At 41.0% G+C, this 16971-nt stretch overlaps 1 protein-coding gene across 1 annotated transcript; it reads left to right on the top strand.

Moving 5' to 3' along the window:
* Positions 1 to 449: 449 nt before the first annotated feature.
* nek10 (NIMA-related kinase 10) lies at positions 450 to 16427 on the top strand. Its single transcript, XM_040117066.1, is given in 33 exon segments — positions 450 to 478; positions 1230 to 1332; positions 1448 to 1508; positions 1614 to 1750; positions 2563 to 2658; positions 2739 to 2823; positions 2974 to 3015; positions 3127 to 3205; positions 3300 to 3367; positions 4459 to 4538; positions 4614 to 4700; positions 5094 to 5318; positions 6365 to 6504; positions 7036 to 7097; positions 7196 to 7267; positions 7375 to 7439; positions 7597 to 7699; positions 7860 to 7988; positions 8134 to 8271; positions 8381 to 8426; positions 8512 to 8633; positions 9819 to 9921; positions 10018 to 10093; positions 11001 to 11130; positions 11224 to 11294; positions 11728 to 12039; positions 12994 to 13031; positions 13214 to 13314; positions 13584 to 13694; positions 14145 to 14250; positions 14462 to 14505; positions 14893 to 14948; positions 15293 to 16427. Coding segments are annotated over 32 exon segments (3102 nt in total). The 5' UTR covers positions 450 to 478; positions 1230 to 1252; the 3' UTR covers positions 15330 to 16427.
* The last annotated feature ends 544 nt before the right edge of the window (positions 16428 to 16971 follow it).

Genomic DNA, 16971 nt, shown 5'->3' with positions numbered 1-16971 from the left:
TACAACCCCTTTTGAGCAAGAAGACTTCAATTTCTTTTGGAATTTGTAGAGCCCTTCACTCCGTCACCACGATAATACAGTTTAATTTATCAATAAAGGACCTGATTTGCTCAGGTAGCACTACTTAAATAAGTAAAATTACCAAAGAGTTCGTAACTTATTTGCTGATGCGTCGCTCTTTTACATTATTAGTGGTTAATTTATAACATGTATGTGCGTGTGTGTCAGGGTCAATAAAGGGAATGCGAACAGCGTCCGTTGTAGCCATGGCAACCGAGTCTCTCCAACGCTGCTCACCTGTATTGGTTAAAAATGCGATAAAACTCAGCATTGTTTTTTCTTATTCGCTAATGTAGGAGATCGTTTCAAGAATAAAAACAACGTCGACTGTATCCTCGACTAAAGATATTTGATGAAGAAATATACGTATTTCTCAATCCAAACGAAACTTCCGTGGTGCTAGTTCGCGATGCTAGAGGTAGGGTAAGAGACTTACCTTGTCCTCTTTTCTTTCTTTCTTTTTTTAAAACTGTAAATTCACCTCGCTAACCAGGCCAGCTCAGTCCCGCCGCTTTTTTGTAGGCAAAAAAAAAAAATCTAGCTGGCCCGCTTATCACTAGCTATGTCTCTTTCGTTGGGATTTTTAAATGTCTGGTTAAGGCGAGCTAAATGTCACTATGTGATAAGTGCCCACTGCACTGAACAATTTTAGGTACTTGTACTTCACTTGAGTACAATTTTCTTACCTCTACTGCACTACAATTCAGAGGGAAACATTGTACTTTTTACTCCACTACATTTGATTGATAACTTCAGTTACTTTGCGGAATCAGAAGAATAACGCGAAAACAATCAACAAATAAATGATTATGTATTTTTATAGGTTAAGATAAGAGTTTATTACATCGGCTGTATATAAAGTCATTAAAATTATCTCCATCTTTACCAGCCGCAACTTTAAGGTTAATCAGTAATTATAATACAACAATATTAATGCACCATTAATGATAATAAAACAATACACATCATTGTGCATAACAAGTACTATTACTTTTGGTACTTTAAGCATATTTCGATGCTACTGTTTGTGTACTTTACTCAATTTGGAATGGAGGACTTTATCTTGTAACAGAGTATTTTTACACTGTGGTAATGCTACTTTTACTTAGTTAATTAACTAAGTAAAAGACCTGATTCCTTCTTCCACTACTGCTCAATTTCAACCACAGGTTATTCATGGAAGCAAAGGGGAATGCTGAAAATGTCCAACACAGTAAAAAAAGTGAGACAAGGGGAAAAACTGCCCCTGAAATCCAGAGGAATCCAGAGCAAGTAAGATGGGCCATCTCACCCTTAAAGCTATTTAATAGTCTGTTACAAAGTTTTATTTCCCTGATAAGACCAAAACAAGATACAAAACAGATCACCTGATGAGCCTGTTTTCTAGGGCATCTCATGATCTCAGGAGGCTTCAGTCCCTGCTTGCCAAAACCGGCCCCAGAAAGGAGGTGAACAACAACAACTGACGCCATTCTGAGGCAGTGTGTCTAGAAATTTTGATAACGATACAAATCAGCTCATATTTCTGTAGTATGAGACTTCCTGTGTTGCAGGTGGCAGAGTTGAGTCACAGTAAAGGACGCAGCAGTGGAGCCAGCAGAACACAGAGCCTGCATCATCAAAAAGACACCGACAGACACAGGGGCGAGAGCGACATCAACTGTGAGGCCTCTGAACTGGAAAAATTCAGGTTTACCTTCTAAGATAATTTATGATCTCAAAAGGACCAATCACTTCAAAATTCAAATTAAGACCCTGAACGTCATCTCCCGTACTTATAGTTACCTGGCCTTCCTATGGCAGTGACATCATTTTGTTGAGTGCATTTAAGTGTGCATATGTAACTAGGGCTTTTTTTTTTTGTTTTTTGTTTTTTTTCATTATTTTTGCTGATGCTTTGCATCGTGTTGATTTTTTTTGATACCTTACTTTTAGAAATATAAATGTAAAAAATATTTTTTCATTTATCAAAAAAAGCCAAATGTCTTGAATCTTTTATGTTGTCCAAATCTGAGCAAATGTACAAGAACCTTGCTGAGTAAAATAGTCTGAGATTGGCAAAATTATGATTTTCAATCAAGAACTATCCGATCAGAGAATGAGAAAGCAAGATTATGAATCTGACTAGACACTTAATGTTCTTGACATTTTTCAATACTCTGTGCTATAGACACATTTTGGTCCAATAACAAGCCCTCTAGGTGACCACAAAGTGGTATTGTAGAAAATATAGGCGAGAGTGAGGAAAATCCTGACGATGTAACCTGTATTATTCTGTATAAGTCATTTCAGATAAATTATGGGCATTGTTTTGCATTTGGAAGTTGTTAAGAGGACACTGTCAACCTCAGTAGCTTTGGAGGACAGAGCGACAGAAGTTAATGAATTGTGTTTTCAGTGCCGTGGGGGCTGAACGTTCATTATGAGATTAACTGTTTTTTAAAAGAATCAAATACAGTCTGTACTTCAATGTACCAAATTAGAGGTGCATTCATTTTCCAGCATAACATACAGAGACCAAAGATGCTTCAGTGGCCACCCAATGCATAGACTCTTCTCCGACATCCTCGTGTCTTTGGTCAAGAACCGGCTCTGCAGGTAAAGTGTCCCGGAAATAGCATTCCTGCCACTGTAACACACAAAGCTTAAGTTGCCAACAACAGTTACTCTTTCTTTAGTGAATGGACTGACCATGCAACACCTGAATCAGTCCTTAGGGTTCTCATCTGTCTACGATTATTGATCAGAGATCCTCACCATCAGGTACAACAATGACAAACCCTTTCAGCTCTCTTGCTGCATGCTGTTTAATATTTCTTATTATATACTATATAAATACTTCCGCATTTATTATATTAGTCCGACAAAAGAATCCAAACATTAACTGCTACTTTTAACCGCTTCCCCTTTTAGAAAATCCTCCATCAGCTCCAGGGCATCAGTTTACTCGCCAAGGTAAAGTCTCACCAGGATTTTTTACACGTGCCTAAAAAGGGCTGCGCTTTTATGATTTATCCACATATATCTCATGTCATCCTCCTCATCGCTGCTGCATTTCTCTTTAAGTATATGGAGTCTGTCGCCGCCGTGTACATATCTTGCGGCGAACAGGCGTTTTCGTTGCAGAAACTGGTCACAATGACCTGTGAGTAATCTGAAGGCAATATCGCAGAGCACCACTGATAAAATGAGTCTTGTGAACATCCTTATCAACAGTGGCTTTGCTGATTGCTCTGCAGACATGTTTCAGAAGCTGTCTGCCGTTGAAAATCAAAGGGCTTGGGTCATCGAGAGCGGTGCTCACAAGGTAAGTTATGAGTTGTGCCGAGGTTATCTGTGAGTATGTGCCGTTTGTTTTCAAATCATTTTAATGTGTGAGATAAACTACTATATGTGCGATAACATGAAATCATTGCTGTTGTGTGCACTAGGCTAGTACACCGCTGGTCACTCACTACATGGTGTATAAGGCAATATTGAATGTATTTGTGTAGACTACAACAGGGTCATAATATATGTTTTGGATTTAAATTTTTTTATTACATTATTTGGATTTTTTTAAATTTCAAATTAAAGTACTTTTCATTTTCACTGTTTAGTTATTAGATGTGTTTTATTCCTATTCAGTGTATTTAGTGTATTTACTGTATTATTTATTCCTTGGGGCAGCCTGTTCACCCAGCACATTACCCAAAATCTCCTGGCTGTATTTCCAATAAATTTGCAATGGATATTCATTACCTCCAGCTAATGAATCACAATATTTTTGGGGACTCTCTGGACTTTCCTCTAGTGTCAACATTAGGGATAAAATAATGCAAGAAATATTACGATTCAATGTGCATATTTGCATAAACTTTATTGAGAATATTGATGCTCCCCGGGAGATGAACCTCTTCCACTTCATATATACCCTCGGGCCGAAATATGAAACTTACATAAACGATGTCTCTCAGTCTAATTGACAGATTATAATAAAATTCACCATGGACATTGATTGTCTTCATGGGATAAACCCTTTAGGAATTTCCAGCCTCTCTTGCAGAGTTACCCACATGACATTTTTATCCCCATGGTAGCTCTAAGAAAAGCAAAGTTGTCAGTACTGTTGCTTGTTCCATCCATTACTTGATAATGTGGGCGATAGTGACCATCGCTTCTTCCAGTGTGCAAATATTGGCAAATATTTGTCCCCAGTTGTTGAATGAAGCAATGAAGACCCTTATATAGAGTGATAACAAATCTTGCAGTCTCTCTTTGTGGGAGCGATCACGATATGAAGACGTACTTGTCTCGCAGCATGAGTCAGTGAGTGTCTCTGCACTCAGTTTGTATCATCACAGATTCTCAAATTTCGCCTCATATAATTCAGGCTCTAATAAATCATACCATTTCTAGACCCTGGTGAAGCTCCTCTCCACAACAGACAGCAGGGTGCTGCTGGGAGCCCTGCTGGCACTCAGCACTTTGGCTGAGAGGTAAACACACATTTTATTCAATGCATTAAATACATTTATGATTTCGTCTGTTGCAAGCATTTCTTTTTTCTGCAGCCCAGAGTGCAAGGAGGAGATTGGGGAGCTACCGATAGTGGAGAACCTACTTGTGATACTGCAGGAATATGACCTGCTGTCAAAGAGGTTAGAAGCCACTTATTTGGTGATGTGTTGTCAGTCTGTCAGATAAAATGTTGTGTCTAAGTTGTTGGTCGGTTACTTGTGGGAACCTTCCTTCATTCATTTGCGCTGATAAAACTGAGCCATAAAAAATTGAGAGAATCTCTTAAAATGGTGGGGAAATCAATTAGCAAAGGTTGTAACACAAAACAAGTCTGTAAAGATAAGTTTTATAGGGCAATTTAAGAAATGGTACTGGTTTAGTCTTTGGAGATGAGGCCTAAATGCTGCAAGAGTTTTATAATTCAAATGACATTGTTCCTGAAAAATTACAAAAGTGTCTATAATCAACCAAAATGTTAAGTACTATTCATGTACCATACATACTGTTGGGGTTAAGCCTGATATTTCCTCCAGGATAAGTGCAGAGCTGCTGAGGCTCCTGTCTCCAGTGCAGCGGGTGAGGGACCAGGTGAGGGAGCTGGAGGGGCTGCCCGTGCTGCTTAGCCTGCTGCATGGCCAGCACCTGAAGCTGCTGTGGAGCCTCGCCTGGGTCCTGGTCCAGCTCTGCGAGGATCCCGACACCAGGACGGAGATCCGGAGCTGGGGAGGGGTGCAGCAGCTGCTTTGGCTGCTGAACAGGTTGTTGAAACTTAGCAACTAAAGCCAACTGTGGCAGTGTTTTCGAGTTTTATGTTACATCATCTCTTTCCAATTTCTTTTTTCACAGTCAGAGTTAAAACAGCCTCACTTTCACAGACTAACACGGTGCCTTAACCAAAACCTTTTTACTTTCACAAACATTACCCATTCTGTCCACAATGAAGTGATTTGTGGTCTTAAAAACCGTCACGCCAGTGATTTGGTATTACATTTCCACAAAACTGGAGACTTACAAGAAACAGATTAAAAAATAATGACCAAAAACAAACCAACAGAGGTCGAGATATTCTGACTTGTGGTCCCTAATATGGGTCAAGCTCCACAAACACTGGATCCTTAATTTCCCATCATACAAGTTGATAGCATCTTTCATTAGATTCTAATGTCATCACAGCTATGTCCGCCTGGGCTTTGCAAAACTAAAATAGCAGAAAGCCTGCATTGCAAACTGGGGTGTGGAATTTGAAAGACACGGGTGTTTACCAAGCAGGGAGGGTCCAAGGAAAATATGCTGCTGGTTACATAATGGGAAATGTAGGATCCAGCGATTTTGGAGCTTGACGCACATTAAAGTCTGCATTTCTCTAAATTCTGTACATTCTTTATTTAAAGATCTGTCTCCTGTAAGTCCCCAAACTTTACCAAAGTACAACGCTAAGCTAATGGAGTACCTCTTTATAAGAAAGAGTATTTGTAAAGTGAAAAAGGTTGAGATTTATACCTCCTTGTAGCACAGAGTAACCACGATAAATCTGCCAGGCATTGACTGCCAGGGGCTGTGATTTCTGGCCTTCATAACTTGCTTTGTTGCCTGTTCTCTGGCTTTGAAACAAAAGCTTTGCACTCGTACTGAACACAGTCTCCTCCAGTTTCACCCTTCAGTTCAACATTTCAACATCTCACGATGGAGTTTGCAACTGCAATTGAGTGATCACCATCGCAAAGCTTTGTTCTGAGCCCTGAAACAAAGCTGTGTTGCTGTTTTTATGATTTATCACAGTGACATAACAAAATTACTCTTACAGCGACCGGCAGTATGTCTCTGACCGCTCCTCAATCGAGACGCTCTCCAGCGCCAACGCCGCCGGTCGCGTCCAGAGAGATTACATCAGAGAGGAGCTCAGCCCACAGGAGGAGTCGGACAACACCATGGCCCTGCAGTCAGGTCAGGGAATATACCGCTTACCACAGAAAATACTGCAATTTCTTTAAGGTTTCTTTAGCGTTAGAATTCAACCAGTAAAACTTTGTGATTTTCATGATGTAAAATAGTGAAAAGGCCACTGCACAGTAAAGAAAATTCTTCCCCCGGAGGAGTCTCATTAGCAACTGAGAATGTAAACATGTTTTTCCTGAAGTGAGAATCCAGACCAATGAGACAAGAAATGTATATATGATTTTGCAGGAAGGGGCTGTAAACTCTCTGTTTCCAGATGTCTAAAGACACTACTATAAAATAAAACTCATTTGGCTGTAAAACTATTGATATTTTGTTTTTCAGCACAGCTCTCCCTTTGAGTATCTAAAGAAAAACTTTAAATTTTATGCTTCAAAGGAATGGGTGTGTCCAGTCTTTGTTCTGTGCTGTGGTTTGGAGAGAGAGTTGTTTTCATTCACAGCTGTTCAGAGTGTCTGAGACTTAAAATCGCATGTAAGTTCTTCAATTAAGTCATATCCCGTCTAATCCCTTTTCCAGCCTGCTGTACAGCCTTGACTGAGCTTAGTCTGGATGACACAGCTGCTCAACACATTGTGCATGTAAGAGAAAGCCCCCAATATGTGCACAGTCCCCATTTATATAAAAACTAATTATATAAAACATCATATCATCATTAATTATGGAACTCTTTTCTTAGGAAAATGGGGTCCACATTATCGCAAAGTTGATTTTACCACAAAACTCTGGGGCAAAGGTCACATCTTTACAGGTATATGGATTTATACAGTATGTTTATTAAATTACATGATGATGTAAATGAAGGTATTTCAACCTCCAGAAAGTAACATATTTGCAAATCTGTTGTCATTCTGGCAGTGCTATGCATTTCGGACCCTCCGATTTCTCTTTAGTGTGGAAAGAAACAGGCACCTGTTTAAGAGGTGATGTTACATGATTAAAACGTTTATAAAAAAATAATGAAAAGTAAGCTTATGTCATGCGTAAATCTTTTAAAATTGGCTTTTGTTGGATCTGCTTTGGAAAAAAAACACATCAAATGCTCTTCACTGCTGTTATGTACTCTTTTATCTTTTTCAGACTCTTTCCCACAGACCTCTTTGAGTTGTTTATTGATGTTGGCCACTATGTGCGGGACCTCACAGCCTATGAGGCACTGCGAACCAAAGTTTCACTCTACACTGTAAGAAAACGGCTTCTAAATTTATTCAGCTGTTTATTCAGCTGGTCTTGGGCTTTTAAATAAAAAGAAATATTACTGTGTTTTGATAGAGCAGTAAACTATCAAGGAGGATTGTTTACCTTACAAAATGAAAAGTGTGTTGAGTGTTTTTCTAATGCAGGAAGAGGAACTGGACAGTCTGAGAGAGAGCATCGAGGCTGCGGACCAGAACCGAATTCCCCTTAAAGTCATCAACGGTTACTCTGTACTGGACCATTTGGGCACCGGGGCATTTGGAAGCGTCTTCAAGGTACGATGAAGATCCTCAAAACTGACCAGATCTCCAATCAGCAGCTTTGGCTTGGGTCAGTTGTGCTCCTTTGTGGCTTAATGCAGGAGCACTTCAGGTGGTTCACATGAGTGTCACCGATTTCAGTAAATTTACTCAATGACAGGTCCAAAAGCAGAGTGGCCAGAACCTCCTGGCTCTGAAGGAGGTGAACCTGCACAACCCGGCCTTTGGCAAGGACAAGAGGTCCAGAGACAGCAACGTGGAGAAAATCATCTCTGAGCTAACAATCATCAAGGAACAGGCACTAATTTCCAATTTTGATGATTGAAAGTCACAGTAATAACCTGCTATGTGAGCAAGTAAAGCTATATTTTGTGTTGTTTATGTGTTGCTTGGTTCTTCCTCCCTAGATGACACACCCAAACATTGTTAAATATTACAAGACGTTTTTGGAAGGTGAGGATAATTACAGTTACAAGCTGGGAGAAGGAAAACAACAACAATATTTCAAATGTATAAACCCCCATATTGTCCATTTCAGGTGACAAGCTGTACATTGTGATGGAGCTGATCGAGGGAGTGCCGCTGGCTGAGCATTTTAACTCCCTGAAGGAGAAGCAGCAGCAGTTTGACGAAGACAGAGTGTGGAATATATTCATACAGGTAACAGATGTTGAACTCGGTATTGGTTTTATACAAATTCAGGTTTCCGACGAAATGTATTGAGAAAGATGAGTAGCTTTTTATTTTGATAGTCCAATGTTAATACGCAACTGTCACATGACAAAAAGTAAATATGAAAACAAAGTGTTCCACTTTGAGATTTCATCTCAACTATGTAATACCATGCCCTTGTTCATTCAGATTAAATTTAAACCCAGACACTGAACACCTGTCAGTAACTGTCGCCACTGTTGTGAGAATGACAGGAAGCTCAACAAACACGTCATTGACACTTAATACTTAGTTAAATATCAGTAAAACGATGATTCCGGACCAGGGGGTACTTCTTCCGTCGCCGTGGAGTTCGGGGAAAAATTGTGGAGTGGCTCGGCTAATTTGAAAAATAGAAATTGTGATTTCTTTAAAAAAAAAAAAAAAAAAAAACATCCTTACATTTGTGTATGTGAGAAAAAATAAACCCACAGACGGGATAAAAAATGGGTGTGACGCTGATCTTTAGTTATTGTTACAATTACCAATAAACTACCAGCCACGACACCAACCTGAGTCGGCTGTAACAGCTTAACACCTCATGCTGTGAGTGAGCGTGTGTGAAGATAGTAAGCATCTGAGCCACAACGCCAGAACCGAAAGCTGAAAGTAACGGCAACATGGTAATACGCATGGAAAGTTGACCGAACCGTTCGAGGAAGAAAAAGTTCGAGCCTAAACATCAAGAAATCTGGGATTTCTATGACTTGTATGAAAAAAAAATATTGTAACAATATCCAATTTTTTTATAATTTTCTATAACGTTTAAAGTCAATTCAGAAGAACAAATTTGGAACATGATGGTGGTGTTCATGAGGGGGTAGTCGAGCTCTTCCGCTGGGGCAGTGGAAGTACGGAAGACGAAAAAGGTGGAGCCACTGCAGTGGAAGAATCCCTGAATAAAGTGTGTTCACATTTCCTGTGTGGAAGTTTTTTGATTCTCCAGCAGCTGAGGAATTTCAGCCCGGTCTAGTTCTGTGCTCAATGCCAATAGTTTTGGATGAGCGCCTAAAATATGAATAGAACTAATTTCCACTGGCCAAGGAGGCTGAGTGGAAACATTTCCCCGAGTCTCCACAAAGTCCTTTTGATAACTTAGATACCAATTGATATAACTTCTCCACGCTCCGTCAGATGTGCCTGGCACTGAGGTACCTGCACAAGGAGAAGAGAATAGTCCACCGCGACCTCACGCCGAACAACATCATGCTGGGGGAGAGGGACAAAGTCACCATCAGTGAGCGTGTATTTACAGTTTATCCCACCTCACATCTGCATTCGGGCCCCTTCCTGTATCGTCTTATCATGTCCTGTGTCTTTCCCCTACCTGAAGCTGACTTCGGCCTGGCTAAGCAGAAGCAGGAGAACAGCAAGCTGACGTCAGTGGTTGGCACCATCCTTTACTCCTGGTGAGGAAATTCATTCTGAGCATTCAGCTGCTTTCAAATTAAGACAGTATGGCAAAGCTGTTTATTGTTATCGAAGCCTATTAGCAACTTAACGACAGTAGAGCTCAAAAGAATGTTTACAGTCTTGGCAACAGATAGGTATTCACACAGTCACATTATGGGGGCTCTCCTCCCATTTGGGGATAATAAATTCTTTAATTCTTTAGAGGGCTGTTCAGACTGGGTTTTAGGGGTTTAAAGAGTACTGCACTGCTTTAGCATTGCACTCCTATAACACTGCCGAACTCACGAGGGACTCTTTAAAAAAAAAAAGTGTCACAATTTACACGGCAGAATCCGAGATGTTGCCCTTTTTGTTCCACGCATTCTTCTTCATTGTCAAAACCTGCAGCTCAACCACAAACGCTTGAGTCAGGGATTTATCTGTCTTATGCTCTCACTCGTGGCAATTTATCAGACTTCACAAGGCTCCCTCTGTAGCCACAAGAGGCTCAGTACACTTTTTCTCACCTATGGTAAATGCACTGCACTTCTATGGCGCTTTTCTAGTCTTATCGACCGCTCAAAACGCTTTACACTACATGCCACACATAGCCATCATGGGCAATTTGGGGTTAAGTACCTTGCCCAGGGGCACTTCAACAGGCGGACTGGAGGAGCCTGGAGTCAAACCATCAACCTTCCCATTAGTGAACGACCCGCTCTACCTCCTGACCCACGGCTCCCCAAGACCTGCAAACACACTTTGATGTGTAAAATCAGTGAACTTAAGTTTGGAATTAGGTCCAGTTTAAGTTTAGGGTACTTTAAATGAATTAAGATCAGAGTTAGGGGCTAGGGGAAATATGATTGGTCCCCGTACGGAGAGATGTACAAACTTTTATGTTTATGTTTTTTTGTGTGTTAGTCCAGAGGTGGTGAAGAACGAGCCGTATGGAGAGAAAGCTGACATCTGGGCTTTAGGCTGTGTCCTCTACCAGATGGCCGCTTTACACCCTCCGTTCTACAGCAGCAACATGCTGTCACTGGCCAGCAAGGCAACACGGAGACACAAACTCCACATTTCACACTCTACGTTTTTTCTGTCTATCATCAGTTATTAATCTCTTCCTCTTATTCTATGCTGGTAGATCGTCGAGGCCGTCTATGAGCCGATCGAAGGAGGCGCTTTCTCGGAGAGAGTGACGGACATGATCAGATGGTGAGACTCTTATTTTGAAATGACGAATATGGGTGCATGAATGCACCTGCAGAGGGTGTTTTTAAAAGTAAGAAGGTCCACCAGTAGTGCAGAGACCGTAAAAGAGAGACTTTGGTGGAAGTCACACAAGTGTCTCTGTAGTATTTCATTGGCAGTTATTTTGATCAATTGGTGATATATAGGCTATAACTGATTTGATGTGATTGATTTCAACTTAAAAGGGTGATTCCACTTAACCTGATTAATCTATTAGTGTTTAGAATAAACATAACTAACTCGACTTGCATAATCGTCTGTGTCATAAATTTAATCCCATTTATGGTATTTTTCTGTGTTTTTATTGTTTTAGGTTAAAAGTAATTTAACATTAGATTCATTCATTTCTCTAACGCATTCATACGGTGCTCTGTCCTGTTAATGGACGACCCGTCAGGTGTTTGAGTCCAGACGCAGACCAGCGGCCGGACATTGTGGGCGTCAGCTCCAGGATCTCTGACCTCATGATGAGGCTGATGGACAGCCTCTACACCTCCCAGAATGCACTGGAGCGAAGGGCAGAGAGAGACAGGAAGCGAGCCCAGAAGTACTTCCTGGAGAGGCACAAAAGTGGGACGAACCGCTGCCTCTCAAACCTGTCGCGGGTAATTGAGATCATTTGAAAATCTGAAAGCATGCCCTCGATGACAGCTTTGATGGGTATTAAGATGTTGCAAAAGTTACATGCTTCAACCGTTAATAGGGGATTGTACCTGCAGGTTTTAAACCCTTTTCTGATATTGTAAAATATTTCGGCGGGGGTTTGCTTGTTTGTTTGAATGAATGGCGTGCTGCACTGCTTTTCAGGAAACGTCCTTAATGGAGACTGAATGTCCGACTCCACGCTCTTCTGCCGCCCGCAGTTCGCACCACAGCGAGCCAATAATCTGCCAAGGTGACTCTGTTTCATACTGCTCAGGCTTCCACACAGACTAGGGAGCCATTTGAATTCAAAACGACACCATGTTATAAATAATTATGTGTGTGTGTGTCTAGATGATGCCTCAGACGATGATGTTGAGCCGTCTGATACCAAGGGCAACGTCGCTGCCTCCGTAGGGAGGCTCTACGGTCAGTTCTCTGTCAGTTGCACGCGTATTCTTCGCGACGTCGGTTAGCAGCTTTTCATTTTTACTCAGCAAAATTCACATAACAAGCAGGCTGTTTCTCCTTGATGAAGACGCTTGTTTGCCCTACAATGGGCTGTTCATTGGAGACAAGGGAGGCAGTCTGGGATTTGAGCTGGCAATAACAGCGCCGATCTTTAGAAGCTAGAAGTGACTGTTCCCAGTTTTCTCTTGTCATGTTTTATGGTTGAAGTGTTTCAGATTGGGTAATTCACCGTGCTGTGGATTTGATCTTTTGGCTTTTTTTGTTTTGACTTAAAGGACTGGCGTCCAGCACCAGTGTTACACCTGAACAAATTCCATCTAGGTAAGTGAAAAACCTCACATTACCAAATCCTGCACATTTGGTCCATTTTTTTAGTAACTTAGTGTTAAATTCTTTTCATTTAGTAAAGTAAAAAAAACAAAAACAACTGTTTCTTCTAAATAATGGGAGGTGTTTGTTGATATACAATTATCCAGAGACAAACCAACAGTTTATTCTTATCTAAAACTATTTATTGACCTCCCTTTCCCCCACGTGCCTTTCTTCTCAGTGGGGATTACGCTGCAGCAAAGATAAAACCAAGACCAGGTACCTTTTCAACCTGATGCGAAAGCCTAACCCTCTGCTTTTAAATCTCTTGAAAATGAGTAGACTACACAAATAAAACAACCCAGAGAGCAAACATTTCAAAAGTTTCTTCTTATAAACTGTTTCCGCCCTGTAGATCTAGCCTTCCTCAGTCAGTGTGTCTGCTTTTGATCTTATCTCAGTGTCAGCAGGGATCTGTGTCTCCCAGAAGAAGCTTCGACAGATTGATGATCCCAGCCAGAGGCTCCTCGTGCAGCTGCACAAAATCATCTGCATCTCCCAAGTACAGTAATACGTGGTTTTGGTTCAATCCCATCAGAGTTCGATTTAACGCTGCAGTCACAGAAAATCCTTATCAGTCCGACAAGGGATTCTGGTGATTTCATCACTCTTTGGTTCCTTAGATATACTCATAGGGATTTGTCCGCAAACAGGCTCTTACTGTTTATCATCATACAAAGCCGCCCCAGGGGAGGAGAGCTTCAGTGCAGCGGTTGTTTGTGACGACTAATGTGTTGGTATTAAACTGGATTATCTTCGTTTCATCTCCAGCTTCCGCCAGCTCCGCACCACAACATCAAACGACGGGTTGTTGAAAGATTTAAAAAATCTCTATTCCACCACAGAAGCGATCCGTACGGCCTAAAAGTGGAGCTCAGCAAGGTTTGTACTTCGCTTTTGTTTACGTTCAGCGATAATAAGGCTTTTCAAGGGAGAAAGAGTTTAGATGAGTCTGATGAAAAGGAGCCTTCATTTGTGTCCAGGCACCCCTACACGCAGTAAATTAGGTAACGTGGTCACTGAGTAGGCAGGAATAATTCATTTCCTGTAATTTTAGCCACGCTAGCAGCTTGGCTCTAGGGATGGCAATGTCGGCCAATGGAGTATCTCAACAGCTATGGGATGGACTGCCACGAAACTATGCACAAACACTTGTGGTCCTCGGAGGGTGAATCCTCCTGACTGTGGTGATCCCCCTGACTTTTATTCCGGTGCCGTCATGAGGTTCATATTTGTGGTTCAGGGGGAAATGCCTCGACAACTGTTGGATGAAAAAAAGGAAAAAAAAAAAAAAAGTGCTGTTTGACTACAGTTCCTCCTCGTTCCCTGCAGCTCCTCCAGGCCTCTCCGGAGCCGATGGAATTAGGCCCAGCCGGCTCGGACTGGTGGCCTCTGGTCCACCACTTCTCAGGAGACACCCTCGCCGCTGACAGAGCAGGTAGAGCTACAGCAATGTTACCGCGGCGGAACGCGCGGACAGATAAAACTCGGCAGACTGTTTTGCAGAGCTGCTCTTTCACAGGCTCAAAGGAAAATGATCGATGTGATTGACTAGACTCTCCTCAGGCTGCCTGGGGCCGGTGCAGATGTGTACATTTTTAATGCCAAGAAAGTGAAACCGATTCTTTTTCTTTTTTTTCTTCTGACAGGTGATAGGGATCTCAAAGAGGGAGTTACCTATCAGCAGATGCAGGTCAGTTTCTCTGAGAAGATAATGAGGACTTTTTATTGCATTCCTACATCAAATTTAGTCATTTTTTGATTTTTTTTTTTTCCCTGTTTTCACTGATTCATTAAAGGAATATTTCAACATATTGGGGCATATGCTAATTTGCTAAGCTAATTGCTTGATAATTGCCATACATTACAAACTATAAATAAAAATATGCTTGTATTCAAACTATTCCTTTATATGTAATCCACAATGAATAAACACATCCTTTAAAATACACGCCATTTGTTTCAATACTATGTATTTGGATCATATTGGAAGAAAATCCTCTCGTTTCTTCATCATGGTCATATTGAACGTCTGTCCGCTGCTGCTGAGGTGATTTCCTGTTCAAATGTTTCTTCACAGGGGATCATAGAGGAGCTGCTGGAGGAGAACAGCTACTATGACGCAACAAACAGCAGGTGACCTGAGAGTTTGTCCTGATGGAAGACTTCTAACACACACGTCACTCTAGGGTCTTGAGATTAGTGCGCCCAGTGTCAGTTTTACCGTTGGGGCTTCTCGTGTTCCAAAATGCAACTGAAATAATTTAAGGATTTTAATTTCCTTTGCCGTGTGTTATTGGATTCTAAAATGTGGTAGGTAGGATATGGTAAAACTCAAAGATGCTTGTAGATTTTCTATAAAAGTTTCTCAACTTTTCACGTGAAAAAACAAATAACATTTTCTTAATTCACTTAATTGAAATTTAACCTCTGTGGTTTAGATTAGTAAAGCTCTTGTATTTGTTTTGTGTTAATGTCAGGGTGACGGAGAAAAGAAATGACCCTGAAAAGAAGTGACCATCGTCACAGGATTCATCCTGATAAGTCCCAGAGCCGGCTGGAGAAACTTTACTGAATGTATCTCAGCGTGTTCACATTCGCATCAGCCTGAGCTCACAGCGATATTCTGCATGTGCACCTGAAATGTTATTAGTCTCATTTAAAATCTCTTCATACATAATTCACTTATTCAACATACAAACCTACGAAAATCATAAGTACAAACGTGTTTTAGTTTCTACTTAATCTGTTGACAACTTGGCAGGTTCTCGTTGTCACAAGGCTGGTGTGTCCACAACACACCACACTCCTCACTGCTTCTCCGGCGCTGACTATTGAAGAAATGTGATGTGACTGCGCTAATCTCCAAAGATAATTCTTATAAAGTGTTTGCCTGTGCTTCTAATTAAGGTTGAAGTGGATTTGTATTTATTTCTTTGAGCTCAAGTTCAAAATTCAAAGCCTGCCAGTGTTCGACCCATTACAAGCTTCTCAAGTCAAAGCGAACTGGCCTCCAAACTGCATGAAACACACACACACACACACACACACACACACACACACACACACACACACACAGACAGGCAGAGAAAAAAAAACGGACTTAACAGGCACCACTATCCAAAGCTTTTTATCTGTGGGGTTCAGCCGCTCGGCTCGTGTGAAACTTTGTGATTTGTTTTTTCAGGTTTGTCTGAGTTTAGCGCTTTAGGATCTCAGGACCGGACTCGGCGGTTTGACTGTTTTAACTCCCCGCAGCATGTGTTTCAAGTGGCCGCGAGCCAGTTTTCCTTGTTTCACGTCGCTTTCAAAGAGCTGATCAGAAACCAGGCCTTCACCTTAATTCAACGCCGGTTTTTAAAACCTATCGCAGCTTTGGCAGACGAGAAAAACCAGGTCAAATGTACACGTACTCTGAAATACTGTTATAATTTAAATATAATGAACATCTAAAACAATTTTTTTTAAATGAAATTTACTGTGCATTTTTGTCATTTTGAAGAGCTGAGGGCAGATGAAAATTAGCTTACTCGTGCACTTTGATCCCAAAGGGAATTGTCAGTATCCTCTGTACAAAGAATATTGAGCTATTTTAAAATGATATATTAAACAAAACCCGTGTCACATTAATATAAACCCTGAGTCGTCTTCTGCTGCACTGTAAAGAAAGAGCACCTTGAACTGGAAGCGAGTGAGCTGGATAAAACATGCAGGTTTGACGTAGAGCAGTGGTGGAGGGAGTATTCATATGGTTTACTTCAGTTAAGCGCTAATACAACAATGTAGAAATACCTTATTACAAGTAAAAGTCCTGCTTGTTAAAATCTTTCTTAATTAAAAGTACATAAGTATCAATATATCATCATCAATATACTGTGTCAAAAGGAAAAGGACTCATTCTGCAGGAAAATGGCCTCTGTGACTGATTTATTATTACGTGTGTATATTAAATTAGTAGATTTTTGCAATCGTTGATATTGTTGGTTAACTGGTTGAGGAGGAGCCAGTTTTAACTACTTTATACACAGATAAGATATTTAGTCCAATGGCTCCCAACCTAGGGGTCGAGCTTCCACCAAAGGGTCACGAGATAAACCTGAGGGGTCGAGGAAAGAAGACCCGTTCTGGCAGATAAAATCTCTGTTCACATTTTTGGACG

This window comes from Xiphias gladius, chromosome 22 (genome assembly GCF_016859285.1).
Source record: "Xiphias gladius isolate SHS-SW01 ecotype Sanya breed wild chromosome 22, ASM1685928v1, whole genome shotgun sequence".
NCBI lineage: Eukaryota > Metazoa > Chordata > Actinopteri > Istiophoriformes > Xiphiidae > Xiphias > Xiphias gladius.
The sequence above is the reverse complement of the archived record's forward strand: the minus strand, read 5'-3'. Positions and strand labels throughout refer to the sequence as shown.